The sequence below is a fragment of the Maniola hyperantus genome, chromosome 10 (assembly GCF_902806685.2).
Source record: "Maniola hyperantus chromosome 10, iAphHyp1.2, whole genome shotgun sequence".
Lineage (NCBI taxonomy): Eukaryota > Metazoa > Arthropoda > Insecta > Lepidoptera > Nymphalidae > Maniola > Maniola hyperantus.
Window position 1 is genome coordinate 3,179,064 of NC_048545.1, and position 18,018 is coordinate 3,197,081.

Sequence of the window (18,018 nt, forward strand, 5' to 3'; positions counted from 1 at the left end):
TCGGACCACTGCTTAATACACCGTTTTGTTATTCGGCTCGTCGATTTTAAATTTACTAAGATCGAGTCTTAATCATGAGTGTGAGTTCCAGATATATTTATTATGACTCCGTCGATCATTTTCACCGAAACTCTGCAGTTTTTCCTTCTCCTCTTAGAACAACACCACACACTCCTTCCCGTTGTACTCATGTAATTGCTTGAGAATGTCTTACTACCGATTCGGAGTAAATGTCGCTCTTCGCCCAAAGGTATCAGCTCGTAACCTTGAAGGAAAAAAATATTTTTCCAATTACATCCATAGTGACCGAAAATTACAGATAAAGATAAAGATAGGTTGTTGGCACGAGTAAGGGTATAAAAAAGACAAAATTATTTTCTTTTCAAATTCAAATAACATCTTTTTTATATCGTTCGTATCACAAAAATAGAGCAAAAACGTTTACTACGAGTAGATTGTACGCGTTCTTGTCACTCTTATGATAGTTTTCCTATCACCGATGTTCAGTATTTATAAAAATAATCACAAACTGGCCAACGACCGCGTTCGTCTAGATTCTGGATTCTGTCTTATCTTAGTCTTACAAAATCCATTTCTTTTTTCCTTTTTTATGTTGTAAGTCAAATAATTTTGCGATACACCTAAGGTGTTTAGTAAAAATTGAAGACAAACTTGCACACTTCGTCCATTATCATTAATAAAATATTCGTAGGTACGGTGTCTTCTGCTTTCACCTTTTGTTTTTTTTCGTTTTATTGGAATAGATTTACAACTGTTCATGATCCAATCCCTTTTCCCTTGTGTATTCAAACTCCAAAAGTAATGAAAAATTGCCTCTCGTGTACCTTCAGAGATTAAGAAACATCTTCTTTGACACTTTCCCTTTTTGCAAGGGTTTTCACGTAAACGCTTGCCTTTTTTTAATAAATCAGCTGTAATTTCATATGCTCCCTCCTTATTTCTCAAAATCATTCTAATGTGTTTGAAGTAAGGGGGTTTTAAGGTCTGCGCGGTAATTTTTACTTTTTCTGACTTTTTAATAATGTATTTTTTTATGTTTCTTTCAACATTGTTTTCATCATAATCATATTTAACTGAAACAAAAAAAAAATCTGAGTAATAGACATGCGAGATAAATATTAATTTAACTGCAATGTAAATTCCAAATTCACTTAGTAAGACTCCGTCAAGAATAATAATTGTATTTGGAGAAATTTTTCACTCTTGGTACAAAGTAATTATTTTCGAAATATTTGTTCGTACCCTTAAGAGTCCCCGCAGACCACAAACTTTTTATCAGCCGATAGTTTGGTCGGTTTCTTAATCAGTATGAAGATGTATTATAACGCAAATTATAACGATTGCATCTTCATACTGATTAAGAAACCGACCAAACTATCGGCCGACTCTTAATGTAAAGAATTTTTAAAATCAAATTTCAATAGGACTTCGCAAGATTTATTTGACAATAAACTTCGTTAGTACATGTAACAATATTGCATTACGAGACTTATACAAATGGTTAAACATAATAATAAATATATACAAGCTAGAGTTATTCTGATTGCTCATTCTTAGTGATCGTCGTCATCTTTCCTTCTGCCTTTTTAATGTTCTCACACAAATACTTCGGTGACACATCTAATGTGTTTTGTAAAAATTGTAGACACACTTGCACTGTGCCTTCATTATCAGTGATGTAATATTCATAGTTGCAATCTCTTTTGCTATTTCCCTTTGCCCTTCTTCGTTTAATTGGAACAGATTTACAATTGTTGATAATCCACTCTTTTTTGCTTTGTCTATCCAAATTCCAGAAATATTGAAAAAAAGATTTTCTTCTCTCTTCTGAAATCTTGTAACATCCCCTTTGACACTTTCCCTCTTTGCAAGGATTGTCTCGTATTCGCCTAGCTTCTCTTAATATACCAGATGTATTGACATACGCTTCTCCCTTGTCTCTCGAAATTGTTCTTGGTGATTTCGGCTTGGTGATTTTCATCACTTGTGATTTTTTAAGAATCCTTTCTTTTATTTTGCCCTCTGAACTCATATGATCAGATGAAGTTCCGCTTTCTGATGCATTTGACTGTTCACAATCTGATTTGTATGAACAAATAACTTCGATCGGTAGTATATATCTACCCTCTGAAAGTACAAAAAAATATTATAAATTACAGACCAGACACATTTTTTGCAAAAATTGCAAATTGACTGTTCTGTTTTTTGTAAAAAATGCATGTAGGTTAATTCTGACAATGTACAAGAAGTTGATATTGCAGAAGACGACATTATTAAAGACCAGTCTTTAATAAGCTCGTCAGCCCACCCCGGCTTCGACGGGGAGCCTACCTAATCCATAGACAAAATATGGGTATGAATGTGTTAAGCTTATCTTATACCTATTAGAATCTACTTATAAACATTCCTCGTTAAATGTTCAGAATACAATCAAACCCAATAATTAGCTAATTAGTAGGTAATATTAAAGAGAAAAAAAATATGGCTGAACAAGGTGGATTTTTTTAGAAGACTTTTTATTTCAGGTTCTAATACATTTAGCAAATTAAATTTTTCTTTTGTTAATTTTCAGTCTCCGTACCGGTATTAACAAAAGTAAGGTTACATGAGCTGATTTTTGTCATATCGACATATTCTACACTAAATGGGTGAATTCCGCTTTTTCGAAACCCATTCTTTATAGTTTCCTTGTTGACGTTTTCTAATGCAGCTTCTAAAGCCGGAGCGAAATGCTCATTCGTAAATTTACTACCAGGATTTTCTGTCTTCCACTTGCTAACCTCATTTTTCCAAAACACTTTCAGGGGTCTGAATACTGCAACGTCCATAGGTTGTAATAAGTGGGTGGAGTTTGGATGGAGTGCAATGATTTCAATACCAATATTTTTGCAAAGTTCTGTTAAGTGAAGAGTCAAATGTGATCGGTGACCATCAAGGAAAAAGATAATTGGTTTTGGAATATTCATTTTCTTAAGCCAGGGGTTAAAAACATTCACTACATACTCGAAAAATGTTTTACTACACATCCAGCCCGAATCAGATTTTCCGATACCCCAGTCTTTATTCACACTATTAGCAATATGTTGTGGTATTCTTTCATAAGGATAAATGAGCATAGGTGGTGCCAAAATTCCTGCTGCGTTGGCTGTCATCAAAACTGTTAAGTTTTCGTTTCTATCACCACATGTATTATGAACATTCTTGTAACCTTTACGGACTAGAACTCGACCAGCTTTTGGCTGTAAGAAGAAAGCGCTTTCGTCTGTATTGAAGACACGATTAGGGTCAGTTAACGCTTCATTTAGTCTTCGACATTCTAAATATTTTCGGTTTACATCAAACCATTGCCTGAGCTCTTCTTTTGTTACATTTTCCCTGGCCCTGCTTAAATTTTGTGCTATACGTTCTTTAAGTTCGGGATGGCGTCTCAAGAATGAAGCGAACCACTTTTTTCCTGGCCTATTGTTGGTAAACGGACAAGTGTCCAAGTTCTTCTCAACAATTATTTTTTGAACACTATCTAATAAGTGATCTTTAGTCACTGGTAAATGTCTTTCTGTCATATGTAGCACCCATTGTACTAGTGCATTTTCCTCTTCTTGTGATAAAATTGTAGCAGGACCAAAATTACAGTCTCTGGGAGATTTTCCGGTAATTTTATTGTGAAGAGTTATCCTAGGAACACCATATTTTAAGGCAGCAACTGCAACTTTTTCACCTCGGTTTACTTCTTCAATGGCTTTGGCCATCTGCTCTTTCGTATAATTTCTTCTTGGTGCCATTTCTGCGATAAAAATAATTTTGATGATTAGAACTATACACAAACTAAACTGAATTTGACAATTCCAATCATGGACAACCAATTATGCACAAGCCAGATCAAATTGTTCATCATAGGATCAAGGGATTTTGGCGGTACGAATTATGAACAGCTGTTTTAATAAATAAGTCCTTAAAATATCATAAATAGTTAGATTATGATATCATCACAATAATAGCAACATAACTGGAAATAAATCCCCTTTGACACTTTTCCTCTTTGCAAGGGTTATCTCTTAAACGTCTAGCTTCTTTTATCACACCAGCTTAAGTTTTATACGCTTCCCCTTTATTTCTAGAAGTCTTTCTCATACGAGTTTTATTAATGTGTCGAGTATTTTTTGTGATATTTTAAGAACATTTATCTTAATTTTCCTTTCATCATTGTTTTTAAGAAATTCACTTTCCGATGTTACTTTATAACCAGATTTAGTGACAAAAATATGTTTAATATATAAAATATGTCCGTTATTTATAAAAGAGACATTTTGAATATAAGAAATTATTCATATAATCAATACCGTAAAGATTTGTGATAAGTGCATAAAGGAAAAGAAACAAAGCTATAAATAATAATTAATTATATATTTTAGAACCTTAATTAAGTACCTTTCATGACTTCCGTCATACTTTTAACATTAATCATTAACTTCATAATTATTTATTATGCCTTTTCTGGACGTATCTTCAATGCGTCACTGAAATATCTAAGGTGTTCAAAAAAATTGTAGACATACTTTTTGTACAGTTCCTTCATTGTCAGGGATGAAATATTCATAGTTGCAGCTTCTTATGCTATTTCGTTTTGTCCTTTTTCGTTTTATTCGAACTGATTTACAATTGTTGGTAATCCAATCTTTTTTCCCTTGTCTATGCAAATTCCAGAAATATTGAAAAATAGACTTTCTTCTATCTTCTGAAATTTCGAAACATCTCTTTTGACACTTTCCCTCTTTGCACGGGTTTTCTCGTAAACGCCTAGCTTTTACAAAGACTCCATATGCACTAATATACGCTTTCCCTTTATTTCTTAAAATCACTCTCATGTCTCTTTTACTGACCTTTCTATTAGTTTGCGCAATATTTTTTAGTTTACTTGATTTTCTAGCAATTTTTTTAATATTTTCACTTTCAATATTATTTTCATGAGATGAAGTGTCACTTTCCCACGCATTTGCTTCATCACAATCAAATTTCTCAGAGTATCAGAAATAAAAGAAATTTTGAACAACCGATATTAATTTAGTATACATTCCTTATTTACTAAGAATAGCTCAGTTGAGAAATTACCTCGGTTACCACTGAGGAATAATTTTTCACTCTTGGCGCAAGCTTGGCACCAAGCAATCTTAATCGCCATTTATTTAGTACATACAGGTCAGTATTTTTTTACTTTTTCGATATTTCTTGATAATCTATAGGCTAAAGAAATTTATTTTGAGCAAAAAGTATCCGTTATCATAAGAGAGAAGATGTATTTATTTTGCATCAATACTGTGGGAATATGTGACTAATTTATAAAGCTATGGGGTTACCTATAAAGAGTTATTAGTTTGTAGACACGTTCTACAAATAAATATCTGTATAAATCTGACAAACCACATAAAGAACTAGCTTAGGCTCGCGACTTTATTCGTGTGGGCTATACAAATTTCATATCTCTATTTCACCCCCTAAGAGCGGTTACGCACTAGATCCGATCCGAGTCCGAGAAAATACTTTCTTTTTTGTTTTGTATGGATGACGGATAGAACTCGGATGAAGGAAGTGTAACTAGTGCGTAATCGCCGTTAGGGGTTGAATTTTCAAAAAAGGCATCCGCTAAGAAAGGATTTTAGAAAATTCAACTCCTATGCGGGTGAAATAGGGGTTTGAAATTTGTGTAGTCCACGCGGACGAAGTCGCGAGCATAAGCTAGTTATTTTATAAGATAGTAAAAAAGTTTCGTTTTTTTACGTAATGTAACTTAATATTTATTTTAACTAGGGATCAAAACCCTATTTAAATGATTAATGATTATGGGTTCCAGATTCATGAACAATGGTTCCATTGCACATCTTCACAGCGACTTTGCAGTGTCCTCTTCTTCTTCTGGAACAGTACCAGAGGCTCATCCCCGTCGTGCTTCGGCAATAACTAGAAAAGGTATAACTTCCATTTCGCAATAAAAATCTATTTTCACTCAGGGGCAGTAACTCGTATCCTTAAAAATAATAACAAATGTAAACATACCAGAAGTAGAAAATAAAGATAATATAAGGAAAAGAGTCAGACGGAAAAGCAGGGCATTATTAGCTATTTTTTGGATTAGTTATTAATATGTCCTCTCTTATTAAACTTGCGCGCAGATATTGATCACACGCGTAGATGCTTATCGAGAGGTTTACTCTTTATAATAACCTAACTGCGATATTATCTTGATTAGGGCACAATAATTGCTATTGCAATCACTCAATCAAAATGGCAACCTTAACACAAAAAGCATTTAATGGTCGTCGAGTCTCGAGTCGGAACGAGACTGCTTAATTAAACCCGTGTTGTTTCGGATTGATTATGCTGCGTAGGCCCTACTTGCCGCTACCGCGTCAACCAATCAAAAACCCGCATTTATACAAATCGACTCGAGATGTCGACGCAACCATTCCATTCCAACCACAGGCATTCCATTTCAAAAGGCGGCAACTACAAATGCAATAACAAACGGTAACACACAGGTATATTTTTTAGACTTTCATAACATACGACTTCAAGTGATGATGCATATAAGGCCAAGTTCAAACGGACAAGATTTGTCACGTGATGAAGCTCGTTGGACTGTTCCAATATCGACTGTTCAGTTGCTAGTGATTTCTACGCTCCTCCGCCTCAAGAAAGTCAAAAAGTTGTTTGTAGGAATGTGTACAGTATGTGACCGAAAGTAATGTACTAACATATATTTACGAAAGTAATGCCTATAGAATGACATTTTGGCTTTGTAGAGCGTTGTCTTTGTCACTCATACCCATATGACTTTTGTCGGTCTCAACGACCGAGACAGTGCTTTACAAATCTGCTATCTCCTTCTAAGGTCGATGAACATTACTTTCGGCCGCGTACTGTATAGTTGCTATGAAAGCCTAGTTGTTAGGACGCCCGCCTCCTAATCGGAGGTCGGGGGCTCGATCCCGGGCACGCACCTCTAACTTTTCGGAGTTATGTGCGTTTTAAGTAATTAAATATTACTTGCTTTAACGGTGAAGGAAAACATCGTGAGGAAACCTGCATGCCTGAGAGTTCTCCATAATGTTCTCAAAGGTCTGTGAAGTCTGCCATACCGCACTTGGCCAGAGACCTGTGCTCTGTAGTGAGCCGGCGATGGTGATCATGAAGATGATGCTAAGATCTAGTTAAGAGACACGTGAATTTTATTCAATATACCTACTTAGTAATTTTATTGCTTAAAAATAAATCAGTCAGTTTTAATAGTAAGAAAGAGAGTCCTCTGATGCCTTGTATCCCGAGTATGGGTGTGAGTGGTCTCCAATAACGGTTATTTTTTTTTGGTCAAACATTCTGACCCTCGCTGGGCACTTTTTGCTGATCCTTTTGGAACAGTACCAGGTTGTGTGACCGGATAGCACCCTGCTGTTCGTGGAATATGTATGAGGTCCATTTTGTAGAAGATATCGTCCACTAGGGAGTGGTATCAAGTGGAAACCTGCAAGAAGTGAACTTTGTAAGAAAATACCTTTTACTATACGGAGCACGAATCTCCTCTCAGAATGTAAAGGGTTTTGACCATAGCCCACTACGCTGACAGTTCGGATTGGCAGACTTCACACAACGAGAAACACTAAAGTGTGAAACTAATTTAATTTTTTGATTTGTCGTGCAAAATGTCGAAAAAATACGACTTTAATACGGAACAGTCGGTGCGCGAGTCTGACTCGCACTTGGTAGGTTTTTCTCAGTTCCTTTTAGTTATTACTTTGTAACTATTTGTAGCTAAAAGTGTTTTTTTTTGAAATTTTATATAATAACTAGCTCATGCCGATGAATTTATCTTTGAATATTCACGCGAACTCTTAGATTTTTCGGGATAAGAAGTAGCCATATCACAACGTAGTACAAAACACTGTTGTTCCGTTGTAGCGTGATTAAAGGACAAACCAAAAATACAATAGAAAAATATTTTTTAATCAACATAATATACTGCTGTATAATTTTCTTATCAATATATTATATAGGTACTTATCATATTTTTATTATAATTTATTTTTATATTATTGTATATTTGTGTATGTAAGTACACTGGGCAAAGCAATTAAAGCATTTGATTCCGACAAGTCTCGCCGCGCCGCTCGCCATTCCACTCGCCGCTTCGCTCGCCATTTGGGTGGCAAATGATTGTGGTGAAAATATTTTGTAACAATTGCATTACAACGGTACAAACGCTACACAGTTCCTCTTGTATGTGTTTTATTTAATTTACTAAATTATTGTACCATGCGGCCCCGTGTTATGCTACACTGTCGCACCATGTTGCTGTGGCTTAATTGAAGCATTTGATTCCGACAAGTCTCGCCGCGCCGCTCGCCATTCCACTCGCCGCTTCGCTCGCCATTTGGGTGGCAAATGATTGTGGTGAAAATATTTTGTAACAACTTTATTACAGCGGTACAAACTCTACACTATTCCTCTTGTATGTGTTTTATTTATTTTACTAAATTATTGTACCATGCGACCCCGTGGCATGCCACAATGTCACACCATGTTGATGTGGCGTAAATGAAGCATTTGATTCCAACAAGCCTCGCCGCGCCGCTCGCCATTCCACTCGCCGCTTCGCTCGCCATTTGGGCGGCAAATGATTGTGGTGCAGAGATTTGGTAACAACTTTATTACAGCGGTACAAACTCTACACTATTCCTCTTGTATGTGTTTTATTTATTTTACTAAATTATTGTACCATGCGACCCCGTGGCATGCCACAATGTCACACCATGTTGCTGTGGCGTAAATGAAGCATTTGATTCCAACAAGCCTCGCCGCGCCGCTCGCCATTCCACTCGCCGCTTCGCTCGCCATTTGGGTGGCAAATGATTGTGGTGCAGAGATTTGGTAACAACCTTATTACAGCGGTACAAACTCTACACTATTCCTCTTGTATGTGTTTTATTTATTTTACTAAATTATTGTACCATGCGACCCCGTGGCATGCCACAATGTCACACCATGTTGCTGTGGCGTAAATGAAGCATTTGATTCCGACAAGCCTCGCCCGCGTCGATCGTCATTCCACTCACCGCTTCGCTCGCCATTTGGATGGCAAATGATTGTGGTGCAGACATTTTGTAACAACTTCATTACAGCGGTACAAACTCTACACTATTCCTCTTGTATGTGTTTTATTTTTTTACTAAATTATTGTACCATGCGGCCCCGTGGTAAGCCACACTGTCGCACCATGTTGCTGTGGCGTAAATGATGCATTTGATTCCGACAAGCCTCGCCGTGTCGATCGCCATTCCACTCGCCGCTTCTTTCGCCATTTGGGTGCCAAATGATTTTGAAATTTGAGTGCAGAGATTTTGTAACAACTTCATTACAGCGGTACAAACTCTACACTATTCCTCTTGTATGTGTTTTATTTTTTTTACTAAATTATTGTACCATGCGGCCCCGTGTTATGCCACACTGTCGCACCATGTTGATGTGGCGTAAATGAAGCATTTGATTCCGACAAGTCTCGCCGCGCCGATCGCCATTCCACTCGCCGCTTCGCTCGCCATTTGGGTGGCAAATGATTGTGGTGCAGAGATTTGGTAACAACTTCATTATCAACGGTTATTATGAACGCTTCACAGCTACTCTTGTTCCTGTTTTTGCAGTACCAGCGAGACTTCTTGCGGTCGTTACGTCGGCAGTAAAACATGTAGTCATCGTATCTCAGCACTGTCTTACTGACGAATATTGCTGTAAAATGTAAAAAAAATACCCAGTTTCAAGTGGAGTTACATCATATTTAAGAGCGTGCTTCACGTGTCGAGATCAAAAAACCAGCGTTCTGCATGTTTTTATCCATATAACAAACCAAAAATTTTTTAGTTTTTTAAAGTACCCCAAAAACCATGTCATTGCAGTTACAGTACGCGGCACAATGTAATAAGTAAAGTAACCTTTAGAAGGAGATAGCAGATTTGTAGAGCATTGTCCCAGTCGTTGAGACCGACGTCATATTGGTATGAGTGACAGAGACAACGCTCTACAAGGCCGAAATGTCATTCTAAAGGCCGATGTACATTACTTTCTGCCGCGTACTGTACATTGTGTTGATGCCAAATGGTACCTATGCGTTTGATTGTGTTTCTCCAGCGCGCTGGAGAATAGCAAATGCATTCATTAAACAAACAAATACTTAGGTATACTTACACATTTAAATAACATTAGAAAGTTGAGTAATAGATAATATTAATAACACTTTATTTATAACTAAAAACACTACATTTTACAACAAAAAAATATCAAACATATTTCAAATATACACCAAAATTGAAGAGCTTCTTGTGTTACCATTTTGACTCGAGAGTCCGTAAGACCCAGATTTTGACGAAGATTTTTTCACCGGCCCACTACTGAACACGAGTCTGCCCGCATAATAAGAAGAGTTTGGGCCATGTCCACCGTGTTGACTAAGTGTGGATTGGTAGACTTCACACACCTTTGAAAATATTATAGAGAACTCTCAGGCATGCAGGTTTCCTCATACCTCCTATTAAAATTGCCTAAGGATTAAGGAAGGATGGGGTAATTCATCGTCATTGCCCAGTACTTTTTTTAGAAACCTAAAACACTTGTTTTATAACCTCATTAGATTTTGATGCTAGATTAATCTATACTAATATTATAAATGCGGAAGTGTGTCTGTCTGTCTATCTGTCTGTCTTTCTGTCTGTCTGCTAGTCTGTAGTCTGTTATATGTTACACCGATTACGATGAAATTTGGTACAGAGATACAACGGCAACATACATAGGCTACTTTTGATCCCCGAAAATCAAAGAGTTCCCACGGGATTTTTAAAAACCTAAATCCACGCGGACGAAGTCGCGGGCATCATCTAGTTTATTATGAAATCCTATTGCCATGGAAGGGCATAAACAGCTATCTATGAGGCTCCTGGAAAGTTCCTCATTCTAACTTAGAGCGGGGGCACACGATGCGTTGCGGCGGCGGGGCGGCGGCGGTGCGGCGCAGGAGCGGTGTCGCCGCGTCGTCTTACATAGAAATATCTGTGGCATGTCACACGATGCGCTCCGGCGCCGCACCGGACTTGCAACCACCGAGACGAGGCGGGGAGGGGTGAATGCGTTGCGACGTCGGAGCGGCACCGCTCAGTTGATTTTATTAACAGACTGTCCAACGCTGCTACGGCGCCACTGCGACATAACAACGTAGCGGCGCCGCACTGCTCGTGTGCCCGCTGATACGGTGAAATCTTTGGGGTGCGGTGCCGCAACGCATCGTGTGCCCCCAGTCTTAATCGTAGGTTCTAGAACTTATAATAAAGGCCGTTAAGAATGCGGTACTTCGCCGGGGGATGGTTGTGTTGATTAGAAATTTCCAAAATGCCAAAATTGTTGTCCAGAGTTATGTTGGCGTTGCACCCCTTCCAGTTGTGTGTGGAGCAGTACCAGCGAGAGCGGATCTTGGTTTTGTACAGCTTCTTGCAGTAGTATGTGTAGTCTTCGAGGATCACCAGTTGTCTGCCGGAGAACCTCGATTGGACCAGGGTTAGTACTGAAAAAACAATTTGTTTAGAACAAAGTTACAATAACAGTCCCGCACACCTGCACGTCACCCGCGCTATCCCGCATCGGGTTAGCGCGGGGCTGTCCGGGTGTGGGGGGCGTCCCCACCCCTAACGCCATCTCAACCTGTCCCGTACTATACTTACCAGGTAGTAACTATGCAATAAAAATGCTAATAACTTTAAATCATATTTTGGAAACAGGTAATAATCACGCAACTGTAGGTACTTATCTACATACAGTAGAAACTCGATTATCCGGCCCTCAGTTATACGGATTCGCGATTATCCGGACTACCAACCGAAAATTGTTCCGCCAAGTGCGAGTCAGACTCGCGCAACGCAACGAGGGTTCCGTACTCGGGTATTTTTTCCGCCATTTCGTACAATAAATCAAAAAATATTATGCATAAAAATAAACAAAAACCTGTTTTAGAATGTACAGGTAAAGCCCTTTCATATGATATCCCACTTGGTATAGTTATCTTACTTTGAAAATTGAAAATACTATTATGGTGAACTACATAATATGCACAAAACCCGCTTTTCTTCATACATTCGATTATCCGGATTTTGGATTATCCGAATCCCTAACAAAAATTAGTCCGGTTAATCGAGTTTCCACTGTATTATATAAATTTAAAAAAATAACAAGGTAGGTATTTTACACACCATTTTTTATAACGAACGTCGGACACTTAGGTATATCATTATGGGTCACACAACTGTTTTTTCTTAAGTTTTACATAATTACCATCCTTTACAAGAAACCTCGGAGGATTATGCGCGTGTGTCATATTGTAAAGCGTTAAAGCCTTGTTCTTTTCCAATAGTGTGAATTTGGCTTTACAAGGCACTCCTCTGGTGCAGCTCCAGTGGCTTGTCCTCTTGCTCTGAACCCTCTTGTAGAACGTGTAGCCGTCGATGATGCCCAAAAGGGAACCATTATCTTTCACAGCCCATTGCACTGTACCTAAAAAATGTTGATAACTAGATGATGGCAACTACGTCTACGTGGATTTAGGTATTTAAAAATCCCGTGAAACTTTTTGATTTTCTGGGATAAAAGTAGCCTCATCATCATCAACCGATAGATGTCCACAGCTGGACATAAGTCTCTTGTAGGGACTTCAACACGCCACGGTCTTGCGCCGCCTGAATCCAGCGGCTCCCTGCGACTTGTCTGATGTCGTTAGTCCACCTAGTAAAATAGTACTAAAGCACCAAAAGTAGCCTAATGTCACTCTATTCTCTATATCTTCTTGAACTATCATTCAAATAATCACGCCGATCCGTAGCTTCATTATAGCGTGATTGAAGAACAAACAACACACTTTCATATTTATAAACGGGTACGACTATGCGAGGCCCACGAATTCTGCCGCGTGAAATTAGGTTTTTTTGAAATTCCGTGTGCACTCTTTGTTGTTCCGGGATAAAAAGTATTTCCGTCCATGGCATGCAAGCTAGGTACTTCTGTACAAATAGATGATGCCCACAACTGTCGTCCAGGTAGGTTAGGTTTTTCACAAAACCCTTGGAAACTTTTGATTATCCGGGGCCAAAAAGTAGCCTATGTCCGTCTCCGGGATGCAAGATATCTCTGTACCATAATTCGTCAAAATCGGTTACAGCGGATGGGCCGAACAAAGATGCAGACTGACAGACAGAAGGACGTGTCTGGCCGTTTGTTTACTATTTTTTACTTTTCGCATTTATATAATACTAGATGATGCCCGCAGACTTGGTCTGCGTGGATTTTTAAAAATCCCGTAAGAACTCTTTAACTGTCTAGGTTTTTTTTACTTTATTCCATACAAGTTAGCCCTTGACTGCAATCTCACCTTGTGGTAAGTGATGATGCAGTCTAAGATTATAGCGGGCTAACCTGGAAGGGGTATGGCAGTTTTTTAGTAAACCCATACCCCTTTGGTTTCTACACGGCATGTTACCGTAAACGCTAAATCGCTTGGCGGCACGGCTTTGCCGGTAGGGGTGGTAACTAGCCACGCCGAAGCCTCCCACCAGACCAGAAATTTAGAAATTATAAAATTCCAAACCCCTGCCAGGAATCGAACCCGGGACCTCCCACTAATAAGACCACAGCGCTCACCACTGCGCCAGGGAGGTCGTCAAAGGGAGGATGTAAGCTAACTCTGTACCAAATTTCATCAACATCGGTTAAACTGTTGGGCCCTGGAAAGCTAGCAGAAAGACAGACAGACAGATACTTCTGCCCGCAACTAGCTATAAACAAATAAAATATACACTTTAGTAAGTTATTCAGTTTTATTCCATTACCCACTGCAAGATACAAACAAAAAGTATTAGGAAATCTCATTTAAAAACTAATACATAACTACAGGTAAAACGCATGACTGCGTTTAGTTCCTGCGGTGCGGAAGGCGTGTGATGACGTAACACGAGAGCACAGTGATTCGTCAACTTTGACAACTTTCACTCCTCCCGCACAGCTCCACTACCGCAGGAGCCTACTCAGTTACAGTGCGACAAGGCTATCTTGGCACTTGAATGACATTGACAGGAGGGCGCTGTTGGAGAACAAAGACTTAGAATATTCAAACAAGAACAAAGGGGACACTTGACGGCAACGTTAGTTCTGATTTTCGCCACGCGCCAAGATAGCCTTGTCGCATTGTATGCGCTATGCAATATATGCTATAGCAAGAGCAAGACACATAGTCATAAAATCAAAAGCAGAGAGTTCATTGATGAACTTTTTGATGGAATACACAAACAGAAGAACAAATAATTAACGATATTCAATTAATGTGTGTTTTCAGCACTTGAACATATTATACAACAAGTACGCTGGAAGCCAAGTTCCATCAAATGTCAGTTATTTTTTGTACCCATTGGGAGCGCCCCACCGAGCATACTAGGAATTAAAATTGACACTTCATGTTGACACTATGTCAAGATGTTTCATCAGTCATCACTAACATTTAGTTCCGAATACGCTCACATGACGGCCACTGCTGCTATCAGCTCTAAAATAGCGAAAATCAAATTGCTTCAAAAACAGGTCGGCAATCGCAGGTCCAGTGTGTATTAAATTAATAGAGGTCAGTGTTTTTCAGTTATTCTCAGTCTTTGGCAATGCTGCCGTTGCATCCAAATCAATCAATCAATTCATCCAAATCTTTACATTTACAAAAAAAAAACATAATACTCTTTTACTTGAGCAGGTGATAGGCGCTCGACCATAATTATAAAAATAATATAAAAATCTTCCTTCAGACTATAAAACTTAGCTATTCCAAACGTTATATCTTGGACCTTGCATACTCCGTAGTGAAAACTTCGTTTGCGCGATTCAGATCGCACGTCGAGAGATCGAAGATACTTGTGGCGACATCTAGTTGGTTTGTCATAAGTTTCTTCGTCGCAGGCTCGCAGCGCGTGACAGCTTATGATCCCTTCATATGAGTGCGAGTAGCATCCTCTAGGATCAGCATGTGGAGACCGCCACACTCATATTTTCAAGAAAACCCCGTCCCGTATAATAAACCTGGGTGGAGGATGATCGTGCACCGATTCCAAACGCAATATCTCGTTGGTACTTAGGAGTGTGAACCTAGCTTTACAATACCCGCCTTTAGTGCACCTCCAAGCGCTGGACTTCTTGTTTTTTATGGCACAGTAGTATGTGAACCCGTTGATGATCGCAAGTCGAGTACCCGAAGACTGCTTTCTCACAAATTGCACTGAAACATTTAAAGCGTATGAATTAAAGACTGTCGCAGAATCGCGAAGTCGCTGCGTGTTCTGGAGTGGAGACTGCATACTAACAAGCGCGGCGTAAGTCGACCTTTAGCCCGCTGGAACGATGACCTAAAGAAGGTAAAGGTAAGATTAAGAAGGGGCGGAATGAGCTGTTGAAACAAATGAGCTGATTGATTAAAACTTTAAAGTAACAGCTTATATCTATGTCCAGCAGAGGACATCTTATAGTTCAGTACGAAATCAAATATTACAAGTATGTTATTTATTATCACTTTATTGTACACAACGTCGAAAAATATATAAACAGTAGTTAAACCTAGCAATTGCAGAGTGCAAAGGTGTTACTTACGGCAACTAGATTTTCAGTTTTAAACATAAAAATTTCGTCATTCCAAGACAGAGTAAAGTAAAAAAAAGTAAGTAAGTTACTAAGTCCCCTAAGTAACGGGGACGGGCGCTAATGTGGGACGCAACTTGCGTTGACACTTTGGCCCCGTGTAATATCAGGGAGACAGCATCAAGACCGGGAGCCGCAGCAGAAACAGCTGAAAGCAAGCGGCGCAAGTATGCCTCTCTTATCGAGAGTTAAATTTTGGTTCCGTTTGCCGAGAAAGAGTGAGACGAATGCAGAATACAGTAGTTCACTCTTTTGTAGAGCTTATGATACTGTTAACAAGTTTGAAAATCATTTAACATTTTAACCCACATATTATATTAGGTAAATTACATATTATACAGACTCGAAGTTTTCAATTTCAAAAAATGACACGATAAATTTGATGTACTTAACTAAAGCACGACTAAAGTATGAAATAATAAGAAACACTGTGTAATATATTGTTTTATTCTCTCGCAGGCTAAATCCTATAAATGTATGTGTATGCATTGTGTATGTCTCTTTTTTGTTTCATCCAGTCTCAAATCACAAAAAGTTTTTACTTCAAAAACTTAATAAAATGTATACAGATGAACACATATACTGACGTGGTTAGTCGACGTAAGCCCAACTAGTTTCGAACCCATCCGAAGTCCTTTTCTACAGGGACTCAGCTCGCGACGCAGCGCGGTTGAGACTGCGTGCTGCTCGGGCTCGGATGGGTTTGAAGTTTGAAACTAGTTGAGCTTAAGATGGGCTTATGTAGACTAACGACGTGGGCAGGGTTCATCTATATTTATCATGGAAATCACTCACGACAGTTTAAACGTATAAGATTTATCAACGTCTCAATAACAATCCGTTTCGTACCGCGAACCTCGGTGGCTCATGTACATGAGTCAGTTGTGAGCGCAGGACATCCTTCGTAACAGTGATAATCGTGAACCTCGACTTGCATCCCCCTCCGTGGGTGCATCTCCAAGATTCAGTGTGCTGATATACTCTATTACGATAGTATGTATAGCCGTCGATGATAGCTGTATCACTGCCATTTTTTTTCTTACCCACTGCACCGAAAGTATACCTAAAAATCAACGAGTGAAAATAATATTTCTTACTAGCTGCCCCGGCGAACTTCGTACCGCCTAACAGTCGATTCTTTTTCAGGATTTGTTTTAAATTTTTCTCTTTGTAAGAACCATCCTCATACTTCAAGGAATATTATGATAAAAGAATTAGCGAAATCGGTTCAGCTGTTCTCAAGATTTGCGATCAGCAACACATTCAGTGATTCATTTTTATGTATAGATAATGAGTTAATTTAATAGACTATACTCTCGCAAATGAACGTTTTAGTTTTTATTTCAAATACAGTTTTATTTTGAGAATATTTTTATTTCAAAAATCAAATTCTTAACAACAAGCCATCCCGTATCAAGAACTTCGGTGGCTCATGTCCATGAGTCAGTTTTGATCGCAGGACATTCTTCGTAACAGTAGTGATCGTGAACCTCGACTTGCATCCTCCTCCGTAAGTACATATCCAAGATTCAGTGCGCTTATGTACTCTATTACGATAATATGTATAGCCGTCGACGATAGCTAAATCGCCCCCATTTTGGTTTTTTACCCACTGCACTGAAAGTATACCTAAAGATCAAAAAATGAAAATTATATTTCTTATAATGAGTTAATTTAATAGACTATACTCTCGCAAATGAACGTTTTAGTTTTTATTTCAAATGCAGTTTTATTTTGAGAATATTTTTATTTCAAAAAATCAAATTCTTAACAATTAGCCATTCCGTATCAAGAACTTCGGCGGCTCATGTACATGAGTTAGGTTTGAGCTCAGGACATCCTTCGTAACAGTGGTGATCGTGAACCTCGACTTGCATACTCCTCCGTGGGTGCATCTCCACGTTTCAGTGTGATTACGTACTGTATTACGATAGTATGTATAACCGTTGACCACTGCTAACTCGATGCCATTTTGTTATCTTACCCACTGCACTGAAAGTATGAACGTGATTTTTTTTTTTCATATTAATTATTTTTATTTTTATTAATTTTGGCGTTGAGGCCTCAAGGTGCTAGAATGGCGACCTCACCCCAAAAAGCGCTGTATTGGAAGACCTCCCACTAGACTAGTTGGACAGACGACATCAAACAAGTTACTGGGATCCGCTGGATTCAGACAGCGCAAGACGTCTATCGGTCGATAATGATGATGAATAGATCCATACTGTCGCAAATGAACATTTTAGT

General features: G+C 38.6%; 1 protein-coding gene across 1 annotated transcript; it reads right to left on the minus strand.

The window, feature by feature from the left end:
* Positions 1-1,451: 1,451 nt before the first annotated feature.
* On the minus strand, positions 1,452-6,118 carry LOC138402862 (uncharacterized). Its single transcript, XM_069501273.1, has 2 exons — positions 5,797-6,118; positions 1,452-5,017 (listed from the first exon to the last, which is right to left on the minus strand). The coding sequence occupies exon 2, from the start codon at positions 3,801-3,803 to the stop codon at positions 2,583-2,585; it is 1,221 nt and encodes a 406-aa protein (XP_069357374.1). The 5' UTR covers positions 3,804-5,017; positions 5,797-6,118; the 3' UTR covers positions 1,452-2,582.
* Positions 6,119-18,018: the final 11,900 nt, after the last annotated feature.

Bases quoted from the DNA above. Each gene is read 5' to 3' on its own strand.
- LOC138402862 (XM_069501273.1), bottom strand. From the start codon at position 3,803: ATGGCACCAAGAAGAAATTATACGAAAGAGCAGATGGCCAAAGCCATT.